General features: G+C 37.2%; 2 protein-coding genes across 8 annotated transcripts in view; both read left to right on the top strand.

Moving 5' to 3' along the window:
- Positions 1 to 10,841, top strand: part of LOC131362270 (potassium voltage-gated channel subfamily KQT member 2) — a 43,627-nt gene extending 32,786 nt beyond the window's left edge. For 2 of the 7 annotated variants that reach the window (XM_058404185.1, XM_058404183.1), the window contains 5 exons: positions 2,047 to 2,152; positions 3,754 to 3,885; positions 4,792 to 4,887; positions 6,364 to 6,487; positions 6,986 to 10,841. In XM_058404185.1, the coding sequence (XP_058260168.1) occupies positions 2,047 to 2,152; positions 3,754 to 3,885; positions 4,792 to 4,887; positions 6,364 to 6,487; positions 6,986 to 7,711 (1,184 nt within the window). In that variant the 3' untranslated portion in view covers positions 7,712 to 10,841. Of the gene's footprint in view, positions 1 to 2,043; positions 2,153 to 3,753; positions 3,886 to 4,791; positions 4,888 to 6,363; positions 6,488 to 6,985 lie in introns of all 7 variants that reach the window. The other 5 variants (XM_058404184.1, XM_058404182.1, XM_058404186.1 and 2 more) reach the window with 3 other exon arrangements.
- Positions 10,842 to 17,161: 6,320 nt separating this feature from the next.
- Positions 17,162 to 22,156, top strand: arfrp1 (ADP-ribosylation factor related protein 1). The gene is made up of 7 exons (XM_058404060.1): positions 17,162 to 17,545; positions 17,700 to 17,787; positions 17,876 to 17,958; positions 19,119 to 19,200; positions 19,593 to 19,663; positions 20,183 to 20,283; positions 20,592 to 22,156. Exons 1-7 carry the CDS (start codon positions 17,453 to 17,455, stop codon positions 20,677 to 20,679), a joined length of 606 nt encoding a protein of 201 aa, XP_058260043.1. The 5' UTR covers positions 17,162 to 17,452; the 3' UTR covers positions 20,680 to 22,156.
- The last annotated feature ends 61 nt before the right edge of the window (positions 22,157 to 22,217 follow it).

The raw sequence follows: 22,217 nt of genomic DNA, 5'->3' as shown, positions 1-22,217 counted from the left end.
ATTATATTATATTATATTATATTATATTATATTATATTATATTATATTATATTATATTATATTATATTATATTATATTATATTACTATATTTTTTCAATAATATATTACTTTTAAAATGTATGCCATTGTTTTTTTTTTGTTTTTTTTTTTAATAATTTCTAGTTATCACAAAAGTTGTGTGTTTTGTTTAAAATATAACAAATCCTCTGATTTTTATTTTCTATCATATATTTAGTTTTATGTGCAGTTAAGTAACAAATAACAAATCTTTGAGTTTCTGGAGAAAATCATGTCCTCTTGAATGGCAATACTGTTCTGGTATGTTATTTGATTAAGTTTAAAAAGCTATCTTTATGTTCTATTTTGTTTATTGCCTGTATCTGGGTGCATGTACATTTAATTTAATTCTAATAAGGCACATTTCACCAACACTGGTCCTTTAATACCCCCCTCCTGCAATTTATAGTGTTTTCCCTGCTCTAACACACACACACTTCAGCTCAGTGTGTTGTAAGCAGGTCAGTTAAAATAGTTGAAATTGTTAGAGCAGGAAACACACTACAATGTGCAGGACACAAGTACCTGGGTTGGGAATCAATCCTATAAGGCAAGACCAGCCCCGTGTTTACTCTTATACCTTACCATTAATTTATAGAACTTCATGGAGTTTTTTTTTTTTTAATCCTTGGTTTTCTTTATTGTTTATATGTATTCATGTACTTTAGCCATTCAGTTTTAAAAATGGCCTTGTCATATAAGTTCTTGGGAGCCACATTTTAACCAACACATTGTCATCTTTCTTCTCCAATGTTTGCAGCAATTGAAAGGTTGATCAGTAAGACAATAATCACATGGTTGTGGCCACTGTAGCAAGCACTTTTATGAACCCTAGAAAAAGGACAATCAACAAGGGTGCATGTTTCTGAGCCATTTCATGACCCATCATACCATGATTCCAAATTAACAGCCTCAGCCAACTCGCAATGCTGTGCTGTTACCTGCATGTAAGAAAAAGCTGATTAGTTTCTGAAGTCTCTGCAACTCACCACTTGATGGGGCCTTCCAGCTGGCATCACAGAGCACTGTAACAACTCCATAGTTGTCCAAAAGCTATTGCAGCCGTTTATAAATACCTGAGAGATTGGAGCTGTACAGCTTTTTTAGGCTCTGTGATTTAGCTGACGTAGAAAGCACGATTAATACTATAGTTATTTTAATGCCAGGTGAACTATGGAGACAAATGGGACCACAGTTGGCAAATACTGTAACCTAGAATTACTGCTCCAGCATAGTTATCAAGGAGATATTCAACAATTGGTGTTAGAAAATATTTATCAAAGCTTCACTGAACTGGAAATGTCAAGGAAATATAAAGTCAGTAACAGGGAACCATGCACATTGCAATTAAGATAAAAGCAGTTTATCTTTTACTTTTAACAGTTCAGTCAAATACATTATTAAAGACTTTCACTTACTATTTACTTTTAAGAGCATAAACACTCTTTACTCTTGTTCAGTGCCTTAGAATTTCCCTTACATCACCTACCATTAATTGAAACAATGGCATTTGACTTACAGGTACTCCGCAAAATAAAATATCCAAGAGCTCTGAATGTATACGATGATCTAATATCTTTTAGTTTTCCCATTTTTTTTGCAGAGTCACTGTAATTCAAGCTCTCACGGAGGTGGAGTGTTCAGCTCTAATATCTAATTTGCAGTATTTGCTGGTTCATGTGCTTCTGGGCTACAGTAGTTTTGGTTAAACCCTTATTTGTAAATCCTACCTATCCCTTCCCTCTCCTTGTGCATCAGGCCGCTGTGATATCACCTGGCCAATGAGATGAGCTCACGCTGCCCGTTAACCTGCCCTGACCTAACCAATATTCAACTGTACACTGTCTTACTGAGCTGTGCAAGTTAATGGCTGTGGCTGGTCTCTGCTTGGTGCCATCCCAGAGAAAACAAGCTTAAGACCAGGAAGTTTTAGGGGTTTGTTTACTAATGCTAGAGTCCCTGTTTTCATATTGTCTTTCTTTCAGAAGCCAGCCTTCCTGGAGAAGACATTGTTGATGACAATAAGAGCTGCCATTGTGAGTTTGTTCCACAAGATTTAACACCAGGAATTAAAGTTACCATCAGGGCGGTTTGGTAAGTAACATTGCACAGAATAGTTACCTGCAAAAAGCATAAACAGGAAGCTTACTAGTCGGTTCATATATTTAAGAACCTGAATTTAACATATAGTATATGGCCAAAAGTATGTGGACATCCCTCCAAGTAATTGAGATCAGTGTTTCAGCCACTCTAGTTGCTAACTGGTGCATCTCTGTAGTAGTACAATGACTCATACTGAAGAGCTCAGTGACTTTAAATGTGGGGCTCTCATAGGACATCACCTTTACTACAAGTCAGTTCATGAAATTTCTGCCCTGCTAGATCTGCCCTGGGCAACTGTAAGTGTTGTTATTGTGAAAGTCAGAGCAGGATTGCAGAGTGCTGAAGCATGTTGCACATTCAGATCACCTATCCTCTTTTTTAGCACTCATTACAGAGTTCACATTGCCTCTGGAACTGTGCAATGGGAGCCTTATGAAATAAGGTCATGAATGGGTGCCCCTGCACTACAAAAAATGACATCTTACAAAAGTTAAAAGAGTAAACCAAATATGATATTATTAAACCTCTTCATAGATATATATTACTATCTTACACATTATTTTTTCTTATTCTATTGGCAGATAACTTCCTTCTAAGGATGCTTCCTTCTAGATATTAACTCTTAAAAATAGCAAACAAGTCTGCCAATAGAACAAGATCATTTAAAGCTTAAAATAGTCAAATGTGACTAAAAAATTGTTTAATAATCTTAGATTTGGTTGTAATCTTTTAATAAAGACTATTAGATACATTTGACTGAATTCCAGACACTAGCTGACATTTCATTTTTTTTTTTTTTTTTTTTTTTTTGCAAAAGGTGAGATTTATAAAGACATAGTTTAATGAGTTTGGTGTGGAGGAACTCTAGTGGCCTGACCACCTGTCCTGACCTCAAGTGCACTGAGAAACTGGAACATGGAATGCAAGCCAGGCCTTCTCATCAAATATCAGTGACTAACCTTATAAATTCACAAAAACTTTATAGATGACGAGCAGAGGCTGTATAAGCTGCATACGAATGGTCTATAACAGCAATAAACCCAATGGTTATTGAATCCAGCAAGCTTATATAGATGTGATGGCCAGGTGTCCACATATATTTGGTCATGTAGACACTATTATAATTAATAGCTTGCCATTTTATGCTATTTCTTAATCATTTTTACGATATGTATCCCAATTTCTCATGGTGTCACCTTTTTATGCATTAAACAATCTAAGTTATGTATGCTTTCTAGAAATTCAAGAAGAACTCACTTTTGTTCCATTAAACCTTTATACATTTACAAATCTAAGTAAAGGAATTCCGTCAAGCATAGATTGACATGTTTTAGAACAATGGAAAGAAAATCATGGTCATGTGAGAAGACTCAAGGCTTCATGTTAGCATTTTGAAATTAGGAAAAGTTGTAATTTTAAGTGCCCTGTCATGGCATCATTTAACCCTAGCATGGCCTAACTGACATCACCAGACTTAAAATTAATTATTTTAACTTTTATATGCCATGTGACTACAAACTTAATGTTGTACTGACAATGTAATATATTAGACTGTCATTAATATTTTATGTGAAAATGCTTTGTCTCTGCAGCATTATGCGGTTTATGGTGTCAAAGAGAAAGTTTAAGGAGAGTCTCCGGCCTTATGATGTGATGGATGTTATTGAGCAGTATTCAGCTGGACATCTAGACATGTTGGCCAGGATTAAAAATCTGCAGTCCAGGCAAGAGCAGATATAAAAATCTCTGTGTTCTTAGGTAGTGGTTTCTCCCTCTGTGTTTTCCTTATGTTTTCTCCTGTTTGTCTTTGTTTTCCTGTTCTCTTCTTTCCCCACACCAATACCGATACACATACACACGTGCACAGAACACTATTCAAAGCATTGGCTATTGTAGAGCAGTACACATTTACCGCATGACCTTCTCTTTTGGAATCTTCTCTGGTTCAGTCATATTTATTATTTTCTTCAAAGCAATATGACATCACATTTATCACCTGTGTATCTCATGAAGTCAAATAGGTCAAAAATGTTTCATTGTGTGTATCTTATATCATGGTGTGACCCAGTTTGTCTTTTTGTGGTGTGTTGTGTGTGCATAAACACTCACCCACCATGGAAGGACATCACTGCTTATTTAGAGTGATAACACAAAATGTATGGTAGCATGGAAGGCAGACCTGAAACAAATCTGTTTGACATTGCATTTAGGGCCAATCATATCAATCCCATCTACAAGGAATATTGATATATGTATATAGTATATAGAAAGTGGCTCAATATACAGTATACAATTTATGAATATATTCATGCTCTTGAAGCATACTTAGGCATACTTTCAGTGTACCTACTTTTGCCAAAATCTTGCTTTTGTTTCAATGCAAGATCACACCATCACTGCTCCAGCTGAAACTTAGAAAACGGCCATTCAGCTGTTTACTCTGTAAAGTATGTCGGGAATATATTTTCACTTTTTTGTCCTTCTCTCTTTTCCTATTTAAATCTCCTTTTTCATGGTTTGGTTGTTTTCCCCCCCTCCCTATGCTAATGTGCCCATGGTCCTGACGTCTGTGCTGGTCCGTGTCGCGTCATCCTGCATTGTGCTGTCCTCTCCTCTATTTGCTTTGCCAGGATAGATATGATATTGGGTCCTCCAGGTCCCACCACTCCCCGCCATAAGAAGTATTCAACCAAGGGAACCAAAGAGTCGCCCCAGTTCTCACCTAGGTTAGGACGCACCAAACTGCATCTCGTGCTCGCCTTAGACCTATATTTTTTTAATTTTTTTGCTGATTGTGCTAAGCAGAAAGAAAAACAACCTGTTTTTGTTTCACACTACATGACTTGTATAACATTGTTTTATTGGGATGCTCAGTTAACGCAAACAAGGTACAAGAATGAGCTTCTACTTTACTGGATTGGCAGCTGAAATGTGACATGGTTTATTGACATTTACAAAACATCACAAAAAGCCTTTTTTTGTAAGGAGTATGTGTGCTCTGCATGATCATTTACATGGCAGCAGCAGCCCTGAGCAGTAATAGTTCCTGTAGTCTTTACTGACGGCAGCTGTGCAGGGATTTAGCTAGTAGGTGTTGATAAACTATTCATTTGCTTTTGTTTGTTGAGACTGAGCATGGTACATGTCATGGTACAAGTGCTGATTCACCCATATACAGTATCATATACATATCAAACCTAGAAAAGAGGATTCTAATATCATACATCATACAGGTAAGTAATTAGTAGCTGAACAAAAACAGGTTGAGCTGGTATGCTTGCTTCGCTGTATGAAATGAATAATCTGGACCGAGCAAAATGCAGCAAAGGTGCCTATGACCAAGTAGAATTGTAATTTCAACAGTCTTTTTTATGCATGTTGGCATGACATATTTTAGGGGCATGCCATATAATACACAACAACCATCCAAGGATGTCTGAGTATCAGGTATATGTAGGTAAGCTTATTTCAAAATCAATTTACTTCCTTTTTTATTCATCTCATTTTCTTTTTGTTCTCTTTCTTTATTTTTCTAGTTAATTGTCTGGTTAATTCAAGAAACTTGTTGAGTTAATTGAGTTAATTGTCTGGTTAATTCAAGAAACTTGGTGTTATTTTCAAAATCAGTAACAAGATTATTCAAATAAAAATATGAAAATAATTTTTTCATAAAAAAATTAAAAATATATTAATAAGATATTTTGAAAAATGTGTCAGAAATTTATTAGAAATTCAGAGTATGGTCATATGGTTAATTTGATGGTAGTTTACAGCGGCTGTTTTGTTCAGTGACACATTGTTCAAAATCTGTACTTCAGTGCACATATGTAGGTAAAACCTTTATGGTGGGCCGGGCTCTCTGTTCATTCTTCTGTTCTCTCTCTCTTTCTCAATTATCTGGAAACACCTGTTCATATCATGTTCCACCATTCTGCATGCTCTCATTCGCGTACATAATGTTCCAGTAGAGAGCTAGTGAATGAGTGCAGGATGTCCTTATATCTCCTCTCTCCTCCTGTTCTACTTTCCTCTATGTTATTTTTTATTTTTTACAAAGTTTATTCCTGAACGCACATTAAACAAAGCAATACAGCTGTCTCTGCATATTTTTTGACAGTTCCTATAATAAGGCTTGTATTTCCTAACTTGATTTTGCAGTGTATGCTATAGTCTAGATTGTTTCTTTTTGATTTGAACGGTAGGGTTGACCAGATTGTTGGCAGAGGTGCTCCAATCACAGACAAGGATCGTCCTAAGAGCTCAACAGAAGCAGAAATTGCAGAGGACCCAAGCATGATGGGAAGGCTTCTGAAAGTAGAGAAACAGGTCATTAAACATTATTAAGACGGGTTTGGTAAAGATGCAAGTTTTAGAGATTCTCACATTCATACATTTACCACTTTAGGTTTCTTTATCTCGGACGTGCATTTCAATGTTATAGCTCTATAAGACAAAGTACACACAAGAGTAATTCTAGTAAACTCCTATTCTCTTTAAAATCCACATACCATTTCCAAAATCTATCAAAATATTATATTTGTCAATTGGAATATTAACCATCCACCCACAGTTCTGCAAAAGTGTGGATTAAACTACCAGACTGCATTTAACTTCATAGACTGCAGCTGTGGAAACTGTTTGTTCTCATAAATTAAAAGAAAATGTTAGCAGCTGTTTAACCTGAACATTGACACTTGAACTCTCCCCATAAGTGTGAATAATTGCAAGTGAGATTTTTCTAATTAGCTCTTCAGGATTTTTTATTAATTCTTTTGTTACCTTGTACCTGAGGTGTTATGTTTTCCTAACTCTGCTCTTGAACAGGTGATGTCAATGGAAAGGAAACTTGATTTCTTGGTGAACGTCTACATCCAGCGAATGGGAATCCCACAGTCTGAGACAGATGCCTACTTTGGTTCTAAGGAGCCTGACCCAGCCCCGCCGTACCATAGCCCAATTGAGCACATGGAGAAATATGGCTCTATTACCAAGATCATCCGTTCCAACAGCTCAACTGGTCAGAAGAATCTTGATGCTCCTCCAACTGCATGTGTCAACCAGAACAACTGCCCTCCATCCACCTCTTGGCAACCCCATGCCCTTCCTGGACCCCCTCAGTGCTGCAGAGGCACCTCCCCAGTAGGTGACACCTCCCTGGTGCGAATCCCACCCCCACCAACTCATGAGCGCTCCTCCAGTGGCCATAATGGCTCTAACCGAGGATCTCGTGGTAGTGCCGTGGAGGAGGTGAAGCCTGGAGCTGTGTCACAGCAGCAGGCAGGTGCTGACAGTGACACCTCCATCTCAATTCCCTCTGTGGATCACGAGGAGCTTGAGCGCTCCTTCAGTGGCTTCAGCATCTCACAGTCTAAAGAGAACTTGGACTTCCTTAACAATGCATACTTCACTGGTGTGACACGCTGCTCCAAAGTGAGGCCCTACATCGCAGAAGGTGAGTCAGATACAGACTCTGAACTTTGTGCCCCTTCACCTCATTCTGCCACTGGAGAAGGAGCATACAGTGACAGGGGCTGGTCTGGCCCCAAGTAAATCTGAAAGGGAGCTTTCCAAGTCGGATTTTCTGCTGGGGTGGTAACCTCTGAAACCAAACACAGGCCACATGTGGCAAGAAGCTGTATTTGTTAAAACCACACCTACTTCTTACATGTACAGCTCTGAAATCCATGCCAGAGTCCTGGTAGTAATGCCAACCGCCTAAATGTGGAGCTTTCTGGTACTTAAGAATTTCCTAGACAGGTGGTACTTGTGGCTGTTACCTTTAAAGGTGTCATTCTTCTTCTGAGAGACAAGCATCTGCTGCGCAGTCATTGTGCATCTTTCCTTCAAAAATCTAAGCAAGAGAAAGTCACAAAAAAAGATAAGTCAGCAGGAAAAAATGCCATAGTTTGTCTTCACCTTAAGTCACAATGTTCTTCACCCTCATCAGAGCGCCAAATTCAGGTCATGTTTGTCTTTTCACACTGTACTCTGAGACAGATAACAAGACAGTTTCTTGTTGTCCACATAAGCCCATGGATGCACTTCAAAATATAAACTGCTTTAAAAATGGTCCAATATTCAATATCTTCCATCATGCCAAAAATAATTTTTTAAGTCAAACTGTACTCCTATAGAAACAAGAAATAATTTACTTATATATCAAAGGTACAATATTTCAGTGTATCAGGGTTCAAACTTTTTAAGTAATTACTGGTTTTAACAATTTGCATGAATTCAGAATATTTATACAGTTTATTTTATACAAACCATGGCTTAAAAAGGAGGAAAATAAGCTTAATATTTTATGCAGAAGCTTTGTTCTTTTCGTAAAGAGAACTTCTGAAGCTATCTATAAATATAATGTACTATTACCATAAATATTGACACATTTAACAAATCACAATGTATAGATGCATAGATCACGTGTGTAATTTCTGCGCCACAAATACTGTTGTCTAGAATAAAATAATTGAATACTTGATCTATTCATTTAAATATATTTTTAAAAACCGGACAGCTTTTTTTGTTCGTGGATAGTCAGATAGTCAGACATATCCTTAAATGCTATCTTTCGGTTTTCCTAGAACATGAGCACATTCTAATATAATGTTGCATCACAGCTTTAAAGCTGTAATGATTTATTGGTCATTAGGTGGCATGGTCAGTTTTTACTCAGCACTAAAGAGGAGACATTTGCTCTCTTATTGTGAAATTGCACAGTTCTGAACATGTACTTACCACAGGAGTGCACCGGCCCCATCCAGAGCATATTCATTCATGTATTTTTGCCTTATTTCACCTGCTGTATGCAACCACCACAAAATCTTTTCTGTGTTACACAAAACATACAAACTGGTCATGCAGCATTCTCAGAGGTAGGAGTTTATGATAGGGTAAAACTGTAATATAACTTGATATCATAATATTAATCTACTTTTCACAAAGCGTCACCGGTGGTTGTTGTTTACAAACTCTATAACAGATCTCACGTTTTTATTAATTGTTTCATGTGAAGTCACTCTGTATCACACTCGCCTCATCACTGGAGAATGTGTGTATTATATTCTAATGGAGTAACAACTGGAATCCTCTTCACACCCTGTCTATGAATTGGTTCCAAAATGGGTTCCAGTGTCTTCACCACATACTTTCTGTTCAGTCTACATAATAGCCCTCAAGTGCACGTTCCACAAAGTGCATCTTCAAACACAGCAACTTAGTTTACATCATTTTTGTCTTCCATGTCTTACTTTATACAGAACAGACACCATCATTTTTTAGAACCACCAGACTTTTAGAACCATCATCTCTATAGCTATGTTAAAGGGAGAAGACGTATATAACCATGATGATGAATCACATTTCTGAATCGGTTTGGTATGATGATAGTTGCAAATTAGATTAGGGTAAAGCATGCCACACTAATAATGACAGTTTCAGGTTGAACTGTGCTAAAGTCTAATATAACATGGGTAAAGAATCAATATGCAGGCCTTAACTTACATATTGTATATGAAATACTACACCAACATTTCTCTCATGTCCATTTAGAAAGTCTGATAGACGTGTTATTAAGTCATTTACAAAGCTCAAAAGCTCATTTGAGCACACAAACACAGGTGTCATGGTGTATAATACACCAGAAATATGTGTCACGTTCATTGATTTGTGTTTTTATTGCATATCTTGTCATCACAGCTGCCTTGCTTGGTTTAAAAAAAAAAAAAAGAATTATTTGATTATTTTCCAAAGAATATTATGTATTTTGCTAAATTGCCTTTGGTGTTTTGTCCATGTTTTCTGTAATGTATAAGTGTCCTCTCGCTGCAAATTTGTTCTAATCACACATTGTGCTTGTGAATGTATTATTGAATGCTATCTCACTTGCACACACACACACACACACGCCGGCACTGGCAGATATAGACAACCATGATTCATAATGTAAATGGATTTATTTGTATAAATGATATTTTTGGCTCACATTGATTTGTAGGTTTAGGTGACCCATTCTTAACTATTCACATCATCATAAACTAAGACATTTTGAGCAAGTGATTGGAATTAAATTGGTATCGTTTGTGATTCGAATCAAATCAGAGTACCAAGAACTAAAACTCATATGATGAATGGTACAGGATGTTTAACAACTCACATATACAATCGCTATAGCTCAGAACATGACTGTCTATCTCTGCTTTAAAAAAGTACATAACTAAATAAATAAACAGGACACAGTCATTGGACACAGAAGACAGATACAGAGAACGAGCAATACCTAACGCATGTCATGTAACCTGCAAGCCTTATGTTTTATTTGTTTTGTTTTTTTTTAACTCATGTCACAGTGGCAATTACATGATTCATGTTTACATTAAAAAAAAAAAACAACGTTTTCAATAGCCGAGCTTTTAGTGGAAGAAAAATTGTCTTTGCAAGGTCTGTAACTTGAATGCAACACAGTGGCGTTCGCATTGTGTTAACGGTCTCCTGTCATATACATGATTGTTTTACACAAAAGGCACTTTTTTGTTTCCTTAAAGGAATAAAATGCTTGCCAGCATGTTTTAAACCACTGGATGCCATAAAATATAGCTTTTGATTGTCATGTAGCATATCCCTTGTGTAGTCATTCAAATCCATGGGAGCTGTATAATAAACTTTGTATTATTAGAACAGATGATTATTGCTTGGCGTTTTTGTACATTCTGTATAATTATCTAGCTCAGATGTCTCCTAATAAAAATACTTCTAAATGCAGATGCAAAATAGCATACATATTTCATCTAAGGGTATAAATACATAATTATACTTTATGAAAGGATTTACATAATTATCTTATAATTAGGTATAAGATGTTTGAGATATTACTGTGTATTTGCTTCCTAACTCTACCAGGAGGTTAATAGCTCATTAAACCCTCCTGAGGTAAATAATAATGCTATATGGTATTTGGTATATGCTGGTATAACTTTATAGACCTAAATGACTAAATGTCACACTTGAATGTCACTAATAAAAACACTGATACACTGTGTATGAGACTAACTGTATATGGGATGAATACCGCTCAAAAGTTTGGAATCACTCAAAAATGTTATTGTTTTCCAAGGAAACACACACAAAATTAGTCTGAATAGAAAATATAGCAAAAGAACAGGACATGCTGACATGTCAGAGTTAGAAATAATGATTTTTATGGAAATGATGAATGTTTTCTTCAAACTTTGCCTTCATCAAAAAAAAAAAACACCTTTTGCAGCAATTACAGCCTGGGCATTCTAGCTGTCAGTTTTTCAAGATAATCTGATGAGATTTCACCCCATGCTTTCTGGAGCATCTCCCACAAGATGGATTGGCTGGTGGAGTCTTCCTCTGTAGCTAAAATCAAGCTGAAATATGCAAGTGATCCCAAACTTTTGAGTGGTAGTGTATATGACTCATCCCCATATACAGTGTACATTACTGCTTTTTGGGATTTGTTGTTGTTTTTTGTTTAGTTAGGTTTTTTTTGTTTATAAAGACAGCAGTTAATCAGCTAGAATCAGCAGACATCCAGCATCATATTTCATTGTGGAGGCAGAGATAACCATTATGAAATGGTTGTGGGGGTGTATGAAATTATTGTTGCTCACTTCCAATGAAGCCTAAAACAAATCCCATGAAATATCCTGAATGTGAGCATCTGTAACTTTCTTCAGTCCTTTGAAGATTATTTTTTATTTATGCACCACTAGGGTCTGTTCAGCCCTTACGCCTGTATTTAATAATTTGATCACATAAGAAAGTAGAAGATTAGGTTTCTAAAAATATTAAATTATAAGTATATTTAGTAGTCAACAGATTTTCTCTAGGTTGGTAAACCAACTGTCTTTTTCATGTCACAAGTTTTACAAATATTGTAAATGGTTTTGTATGGAGGCATAGTGTGTGTGTGTGTGTGTGTGTGTGTGTGAGAGAGAGAGAGAGAGATGAATAGTTTACTATTAATAGGATTACTATGTACAGTGCTAAATGTACACACAACCTTCCACTACAAAGTTACTCCATGCCTGTCTGGGAAAATATGTGTATCCTTGACGTTCTCTCACAGTTCCTGTTCAACCGCTGCCCACTTGTGTTGGACAAGGTATATAACAGCTCTCTGAATTCTGAATGAAAAAATATCCGGCTGGAGTGAATGAGAGAAGGAGTGTGCCTTTTTAAAGGAATGTTTGTCTCACTATTCCCATTCATCCCCAATTCAAAATGTTCTGTGGAAGCATCTCTTTACATCTTCCAGCTCCAGTCTAGTTTGGTTGAGCGTGTGCCCCCTGTAGCCTCAGATTCCAGTTTTTGGCTGATGAGAGTAGAACCCAATGTAGTCTTCTACTGCTGTAGCCCATCATGGTCAGCAAGCTCACCTCAGACTTCTTGACAACTCTCACTAATGTGGCCATTCTCCTTCATCTTTACTCTCCTTTACACCAGCAAGGTGTTTCTGCATAACTGTGCAAACCGTCCAGACATTTATGAAGGACTATGAGTTCTGTTCCTACTTGCTGGATGTGTTCTGTAAATGATAAATGATAAATGATAACACATTGATTCAGAAACCCTTGGAGAAGCTTGTTAATGATAGCCTGGAATCAGATATCCATAAGACATATTGACCAGTGTTTGTAATTAAAGCTAGGATGTTGATGCTGCAGTCTCATGGGCTGTGAGGAGGCACCTAGAGAGGTTTGGATTGGTTAAACACTGTGGAGAGGTCAACATAGGGTTCACAGATAACTTCACAGAGCCACTTCCATAAGAGTTAAGGAATTTCTATATTGTGACTAAAAACAGGTTTTAAAGCAGGTTATTTTCATGTGACTAGATAACTTTCAAGATATTTGGAATCATAGTTATCATAGGTTGCCAAACTTGATTTACATAAATTCCTGTCCTACTGACCAATGTAATTATATATGGCTATCATTTATGGATCTTAGAACTAAGGGGTTATAATCCATGTAACAATGTAATTACATAACTGATAACAATTACCTTCCTAGTAGTTTAAAGCTTGAATGTAGCTAGATCAGTGTTCATGAGTAAACAATTTGCATACATTACTGCCCTTTGTTGACACCTAATTCACATAAATAGTATAGTTTCAAGGTTACACAAAGATCTGAACAGGTGAATACAGACTGAATATACAGTATTGATAATAATTCGTTTAATTAACTCAGTATGCTCCAAAGAAAATCTTTTGTGAATTCAGTTTTATACAACGTTGTGACTATTTGGATTTAGAGCCAGTGCAGAAAGACAGTTGTCAAGCTGAATGTGTTGTGTAATGCTTATGGATGCAAAACATCTTGACACAGCTACCCCTGCGGTACACCTCAAACCACAATTACTAAAAATTTGCACTTGTCCTCTGTTGATTCAGGCACTAATAGCTGTCTTACTCTCTGGTGTTAAAGATCACAGCAGAAAATTGGTAGCTTGAAGTGAGCTATCAATGCAGTGGATCAGCCATGATGAATAGAGTAGAGCAGAGTAGAGCAGTTGTGCTGCTACAATAGAGGTTGCTTCAGGATTCATACTTCTTTTCCTCCATTACTGACATTCCAGTATTTGGTTATAATAATTTCATCTCCAACTTTTACCTTTATCTCAAGGGTCTACAGTGAGAGCTCTAGACTTTATACATTCACAAAAGGATGCCTTGTTTTTGACTTTCCACTCTTACCATTATAAAGGTATAATTACATTCAAGCTCATGTATTTACAGCTGAGGTCATACGTTTACATATCCCTTGCTTAATCTGCAAAATATTAATAATTTAAATCTTATGAATTGCAGTTTCCTTTTTATTTAGTTCTGCCCCGAGTAGTTATTTCACATAACTGATATTTACATATAGTCCAAATGATTAACTGAATTTACACAAATGAACCAGTTCAGCTTGACTCAACAACTGTGAATCAACAACTGTTTTTGTTGCAGTAAAACTGCCCACAGTTCTTCAGAGAAATCCTCCAGGTCCTGCACATTCCTTGCTTTTCCAGCATCTTCTGCATATTTGACCCCTTCCAACAGAGTCTATATGATTCTGAGCTCCATCTTTTCTCACTGAGGACAACTAAGAGACTCGTACACATCTATTACAAAAGGTGCAAATATTCACTGGTGCTCAAGAAGGAAAAATGATGTTGTGTTGATGTTATGTTATGATGATGGGTGTAAATTATTCATTTGTGTTCTGGGAAACATGTAAATATCTTATGTAACTTCTGAAGTGCAGTACTAGATTAAAAGATCTAGTTCTTAAAATAATCATTATTTTGAAGTTTTTACTAAAACATGTAGAATAAGTGTGTGTAGGATATGCGGGGGGTTATATTGGATTTGTTAATTAATTTTAAAAGAAGGTGATACTTGTATAGAAGTGGAAGATGTTGGAGACTACAAACATTAAACAGTGTATTGTAATTTTTATATCTAAGCATTTGGAAACGTTTGCAATCCTAATTATTTACATTGATAGTTGTATGTATATGCAGTATATACATGTCAATGTAATTGACCAGGGAGAAATTCTAATGTCATCACTCCCGTCCTGAGACCATGGCCAATTTTGCTTACTCAAAAACCCGGCAACAGATGGTTGTTGCATTGCCAGGTGCCAAAATCGTGATCTCCTGATGATTGGTTGTATGCTTTTCTGCTGTGCCACTTTGGAGCCCTAGAATGCTCAATGTGTATGTGCTTATATTCTCTAGGTGATTTACATCAGGTACACAGGGATGTGTTACAGCCACAGCGGATACTTTCTAGTCATTTCTGTATGCCACCTACTCAGGTCCTGGTCATTAGCCATGATTGAAGGCCAGGATTACAGATATTTCCACCTCCCCAAGTGCCCCCATCACCAGTTGCCTCAGGTTTCAGCCCCTTTGATCTCAACCCTAGCACCTCATCATAACCGACCCAGAACAGCACGACACCTCCTCAGTCACCCACAGTACATATAGAACTGCACTTCAGTCAGCACCTAGACAAAATCTGATGACTGGGCTGCTTGAGAGGTAAAACTAAACACATCTCTTGGGGTCTAACTGAAACCTCACAAGTTATATGCAGTAGTATAAAACACTGAACATTGGCTTACTTGGTAGCTTGATGCAGGAAAGGCTTAGGCTCATCAAGTCTATATTAAGAAAAATCTATAGCTGTAGAATCCTTTCCACTTAATGAACATGAACAGGCCTACAATTTGATGGTACAAGAATTTTTTTTTATCTTATTACAGGAATACTTTTTTTCCCCCATATAAGCCACTGTTTAAAGAGCTACTTGTAGCAGGTCTTTGCTGTAAATCTGACATAAAAACATTGCTTTTTCACAGCCCAGATTCATACACATATATACATACAGATTACATTTTGTTTTTTAGATTATTCTGAGAGACATTAAGCAGTATCTATTTCAGGGTGTCAGTAAGAATTGACTCTTTAGCTGAAGTTGTTCTGTTGTAATGAATCAGAATAGCAGAATAACCAGAATAAAGTAAAAAATATGTATGCATTCTCCTCTGAAAGTATTGGAACAGCAAGGACAATTCTGTTGTTTTTTCTATACGCTGAAGGTATTAGGGTTTGAAAGCAAAAGATGAATATTAAACAATAGAGCAGAACTTTAACTTTCAATTCCTGATAATTACATCTAGATGTGTTGAACAATTTAAAACATGGCACCTTTGAAACCAAACCATTTCTCGAGTGTTCAAAAATATTGGAACACGTGACTGACAGGTGTTTCTTATTGGCCATGCGTACCTTGTTAGATTGTTGTTTATTTTTATTTATTTTTTTGCATAGCTCTGAATGTCTACTATTGGGAGCCAGTGAATAAACATTGAGTAAAGTCAATGAAACAATTTGGTATGTCCTGAAAAAGATAGAAAGCAATGGTGTACCAAAAACTAGACAACTGACAAGTTGGCCAGTAAAAACAAGAGTCAGTGACATCACCAACAACCTCCACATGACAGGGGTGAAGATATAACAGTGCCCTCTTCAAAGAAGACCTTGAGGGCCATAATACAGCTGCAATACCACAAGATGCAAATCACACGCCAGCAATTTCATTGTCTATACTTTCTTGATTGGATGGTCAGTTCAAATCCCGGTATGGCCAAAAGCTGCCACTGCTTGGGTCCTTGAGCAAAACCTTAACCCTCAACTGCTAAGTTGTTTAAATAAGATAAATGTCACACAGAACAAGGTTTTCTTCCGAATGCTGTAAATGAAATCCTCAAGGTGTTGATCTACATGTAAATGAACGTGTGTTACCCTTTTATCACAACTGACCGAAAAAACATTTTAATGGTATGTTTGGTAATTCTCTGGGTACAATCTCAGAAAGAAAGATACCATCTCTGTGGTGGTACCCTGAAGGGTACAATTTTTTAACTGTACCTTTATAACTCGTTTTGGAACATAATTGTACCCTAAGGACCTATTATATTTTTTGTTCCCCTAGGAATAAAATTGTACCTGTGTGGTACCCTTTTTTCTGACAGTGTAATTCTCCGGGTTGTTGACCAGAAGATTGGGGTTCAAACCCCAGCACCGCCTAGCTGCCACCGTTGGGCCCTTGAGCAAGGCCCCCAAACCCACCCTGCTCCAGCGGTGCTGCATCATGCCCAGCACTGCACTCTGACCCCAACCCGCAAGGATAGGATACGCGAAGAAATAATTTCTCTGTGCAGTAATGTATGTGACAAATAAAGACAACGTCAATAAAGTCAATCATTTATGCATAAAAGGGTTAAGTATTACATCTGGAACATCTGGAAGAAAGAAACTGTCTTGCAGTCATCAGACTCAGTGTCAAGTAAAGGATGTAAACGTTATTTTTTTGAGTAATCTGTCCTTTTATACGCCAGGGCAGTAGGTGGCGGTTCACATCTCTTCTGTTTGTTCCTTCACGGCTAATACGGACACCGAAGAAGGAGAAAACTACAATTCCCTCAATGCCCCCTAAGTAAACGTTCACAACGGAAGTGTTAAGCTACTTTAGTGAGGACATACTTTGATAAACATTGATATGTTTCGGGTTTGTTTCTGTAATATTATCTATGTATCGACTCTTGTACTCTTTATCTAGTAATACATTGCTCGCGTATACACTCTTGTGGATGAACTAGCATGTTTAGTCAACTAAGCTAGCATGATAGTTCATTTATTACAGATTAATTGTGCTAATGTGACGTGAGCCTGGAAGGAAAAGTCACTTTGTTACGGTTCAGGATGTACACTTTGCTGTCGGGTCTTTACAAATATATGTTTCAAAAAGACGAATATTGCGTGTTGATTCTCGGGCTGGATAATGCTGGCAAAACGGTACGTTTCTTATCCTGCTTTATTTCTGTACACGTTAATCTGACTCTAATCCACATAAAGCGGAAACCTCGATAGACTCCCTTCATTTATATGAAGCTACAGGTTTGAGTTGTTTCACTCTGGAGTATTTACTTGGCTGTGGTTCCTCCCGTAGACATTTCTGGAGCAAACAAAAACGAAATTTAGCAAGAACTACAAAGGAATGAGCCTTTCCAAAATCACCACCACGGTCGGGTTGAATAGTAAGTGGATTTTGAGTGTGTTTTAGTGTTTAGGCATGTAAAGTACACAGAGCCTATAGATGACACACTGCCTGTCTCTGCTGTACAGTTGGCACTATAGATGTGGGAAAAGCACGGCTCATGTTTTGGGATCTTGGGGGACAAGAAGAATTGCAGTCACTATGGGACAAAGTAAGTGTTCATATTTTTTGGCATTTTTCATATTTGGCACATTTCTGTACCTGCCTGCTGAAAAATAATCCATCTCCAAACACAGGCTGGGCTGGTCAAACTGGAAGACTATGTTTACCCATTGCTTATGTTTACCGAGGATATGGTTCTGAATTGCCAGTATTGTTCATTATCTATAGATCCATTTATTTATCTTATTCGTTAACTGTTTTATCCTGGTCAGTGGTGTGGTGGATTTGGAACGTGTTCCAGGAACACGGAGCATGGAACACGAATTCACCCCTGAGTCCAGGGGCGTCCGAATTTATCCGCAAAGGTCCGGTATGGGTGCAGGTTTTCATTCCAATCAAACAGGTAACTGTGTAATCAGTGGATCTTGGCTTTCATTTAGATTCAGGTATGGCTTCTGCTTGATTGGAATGAAAACCTGCTCCCAAACTAGCAGGCAAGACACTTTGGACACTCCTGTGCTAGTGCATCCCAGCCTTACATTCACATTTAGGGGTATTGCAGTGCAATCAAAGACCTACTGGTGTGTTTAAGGATGGGAGCAAAACTGAAAAGCCGACATGAGGAGAACGTGTATAGAAACTCTACACAGATAGTAACCTGAGCTCAGGTTCAGACCAGAGAAGTAGAGCTGTGAGATGACAATGCTGCCTGCTGTGCCATGAAGCTGCTCCTCTCTGTAGATAAGTTATTAACACAACAGTAAGGGAATCTGAAAAGCAAGCATTTATGTGTCAATTTATCTTAACTTCTCAACTGGTGAAGATGGTGTACCAGTTTGGGCAGTGGTAGCTCAAGTGGTTAAGGGTCTGGGTCGTTGACTGGAAGATGAGCCCCAACACCCCTAAGCTGCCACTGTTGGGCCCTTAACGCCCCTACCCCACCCCCTGCTGCATCATTACTGACACTGCACACTGACCCTGACCCTCCAAGGATGGAATATGCAAAGAAAGAATTTCACTGTGCAGTAATGTATATGTGACAAATAAAAACAACGACAACAACAACAATTTGACCTGCCTGGCTTGTGTTTTGGCCGCTGGTAGCTGGTTCAGAGCAGGCTGAATTTATTTATTTGTTTTGTGCTCACAGAATAAAAGTAAAAGCATTTTTATCCCTTGGCCCACCTTTATTTCCTATTTTCCCCTCAGTACTATGCAGAATCTCATGGAGTTATCTATGTAATTGACTCCACTGATGAAGAGCGTCTGACCGAGTCAAAGAATGCCTTTGGTGAGTGTGAAGTCTGTACTAAATGTGCATAATTTAGGCCTCAAAATCAGTATCAAATGAATTTAGACTGTGTTATAACTTGCCTATGAGAATGGTCAGGAGTGCCTTCAATATCCTGTTGTTGCATTTTTAGTTAATCCCTACCAGGGTTGGCGAGTTAACATCGCTGGCTGCACTTGTTTGACAAATTTTCTTAAGCCAATGTCTTAGTGCCAAACTAAATAACCTTTCAAATCTGTGTCTCTCATGTCCAACATGTAAAGTAAATTTGTTAATACGGCCTTAATGTTCAAGTGTATTGTTCACCCTATAGACAGTTTTACATACTTTTACTGAACTTTCGTTTCTTTATCAATAAGAATATCTTGTTTCTGTATTTTTTTTTTCCACAGAGAAGATGATAAGTAGTGAAGCTCTCGAAGGCGTTCCTCTTCTGGTTCTTGCAAATAAGCAAGATGTAGAGGTACATGCTCGTATAAAATGCTTTTGTTTTTTTTAAACAGAGGTTTTTATGTAAGGATGCTCCACTCCAGATTTTAGTCACTAGATGGGGCTCTGTTTTCAACTTAAAGCCTCCAAACACTGTTGAAGACTTTGATTGTTTTTTTTTTTGTTTTTTTATAGAAGTGTTTTGTTTGGCTGTTTACCAAAGGCGATAAATTTGAATATATATAATGTAGCTCTAATTCTCTTTCATAGCTCTGAGTCATAATTGAATATAAACTCAAGCACTTTAGGATTATTAGTGAACCTAATAAATGATAGTAATGAAATGGTAGCCTTACATATTGCCTATAGGCACTATAAGGAGTTGGACTGTAACCTCTTAAAATTACTGGCAGATCATACACCGATGAAGCCTGATGAAATGCATGTACACATGTTGCTGTGTCACACATTTTTGCCATTTGACCGCCTATATCCTATAATCTGGCAGTAACTTAAGCTCGAATCTTCTTACTTAGAATTTTTTTCTCTCTAGAACTGTTTGTCTGTATCTGATATTAAGACTGCATTCAGTGACTGTGCACCCAAAATTGGTAAACGGGACTGTCTGGTCCAGCCTTGTACTGCTCTGACTGGGTAAGCATATCTATCTCTCTCGCACTGAATCACTCAATCTTTAGCTCTCTCTCTCTCTCTCTCTCTCTCTCTCTCTCTCTCTCTCTCTCACTCTCTCTCTCTCTTTTATTATTTAGTTGTGGCTATAAAAATAGATCCAGCTGTCTCTCTCAATTTCTAAAAAGGAAAGTATTTATTTAAAAAAAAACAAAATGAAGTGTAAGATTATCAGGCAGGTACTTTAAATGTCATACGGTTAAAGTGTTGTGTAATAATAAAACATGTTATTTCTGTAGTTACTTATATGCTTTTTATCGTTTTTTTTCCAGTCAGGGGGTGAACGAAGGAATTGAATGGATGGTGAAGTGTGTGGTTCGGAACATTCATCGTCCACCCAGACAAAAAGACATTACATAAACTGACATTTATTGTGTGTGTGTGTGTGTGTGTGTGTGTGTCCGGATCTGTTGATCTGTGAGAAATCAGTCGATGTGGATTTTATTGCAGTGGTTGCATTTATCCCAGCTTCTTGTCTTACGCTAAAGCACCAGCTCTGAAGGACAGGCGTGTGCTCGTGTAAATGGACTGTACTGTACATTCATGTTAACTTGTTTTTTAAAGTACACATTAAATGAAAGACAGTTTGCTTTGACAGTGAATTCTCTTGTATTGCAGATGCTCATCTTGGAGCAAAACTCTCTGTTCAGCAAGATTAAAGTAAAAAAAAAAAACGGTGGGGGGGTCTGTTTTTTAAGACTAAGATATTGAAATAATCTAAACATTCTACATGGAACATACACAAGTTCAGCAGCTTAGTTTTGTTCTTCATTTTGGAATCCTACCACATCAGATTTTTTAACAACTTCTATAATAAATTCTATAATAAACACCATTGTTGAAAGCGAATAAAGCCTCTGTGACCTCTGTTTACTAAAAAATCGTCCTGGTTATTTCAGACATCAGGGGATTTGAACATGCAGGAAATGCATGTGTTTTTGTTACATCTCGTATTGATTCGCGTTCCAGGATCAAGTGTAAGCCTAAAACTGGTTGTCTAGTGTCAATCAGTGGCTGTGTCGAATTTGATTAAAGTTCTGAATATAATCTTACACAGTCCCATGTGAGTGTTTATCTTTCTGTCTGTGTGAATTTCCCATCAAACCTAACGTTCTGATTCCTTCCTGGATTGTTCAAGTCCCAAGTTTCTTTTAACCTCTCTTTTTTTTTTCCATGGGAGCTATTCTTCTCCTGTTTGCTTTCTTTACAGGATTAATGAGCTCACCTCTGTATTAATGCAGGCAATGTTTTGGCTCTTTTATTAATGAAACACTTCCGGGAACCTCCTTCACCACAGCAGTTAAGCCTGTGAATAATCACTGACTAATGTAACATGCAGTGTACTGAATAATGTCAGGTACTGTGGAATATTTTCTTTTTTTGTATTAAACAATGACACACCTTTAAACTTTATAGTCTATATGGTAGATTAAGAAAATGAAGAACCTACAAAGCCACACTAACTGTGTTCTGATATTGCTTTGCACCCATAATGTGTTGATGTACATGTTTGTCTCAATCTTAGAGAACAGGTAAATGACTTGTGCAACTCTATTTAGATAGTTACTGTAAATAGAGCGGTAAAGCCTGCTGTCCTGTTCTAGCTTTTGCACCTTATTCAGATCAGTGTGACACCAGACATATCGCAAGACATACTTAAAAGCTGATCTTGCACATGAGTTGTGTATGTGGACTGTATTGTTATCTTGTTTTACCTTAAAACATTCTACATTCTACAGTAGTAGTAATTTAATATGCATGATTGCACATTGTCTTGCAGGAAGTTTAGTAAAAGCAATAAACATCAATGAAAGCCACGTTACACCACAGAAATAATGATGAAGGATTGTGTGGTTAATCAGTGGTTAAGCAGAACAAAATAGTATGTTAAGAACATG

Source organism: Hemibagrus wyckioides, linkage group LG11 (genome assembly GCF_019097595.1).
Source record: "Hemibagrus wyckioides isolate EC202008001 linkage group LG11, SWU_Hwy_1.0, whole genome shotgun sequence".
Taxonomy (NCBI): Eukaryota; Metazoa; Chordata; class Actinopteri; order Siluriformes; family Bagridae; genus Hemibagrus; species Hemibagrus wyckioides.
This window is presented reverse-complemented; position numbering and strand designations above follow the sequence as displayed.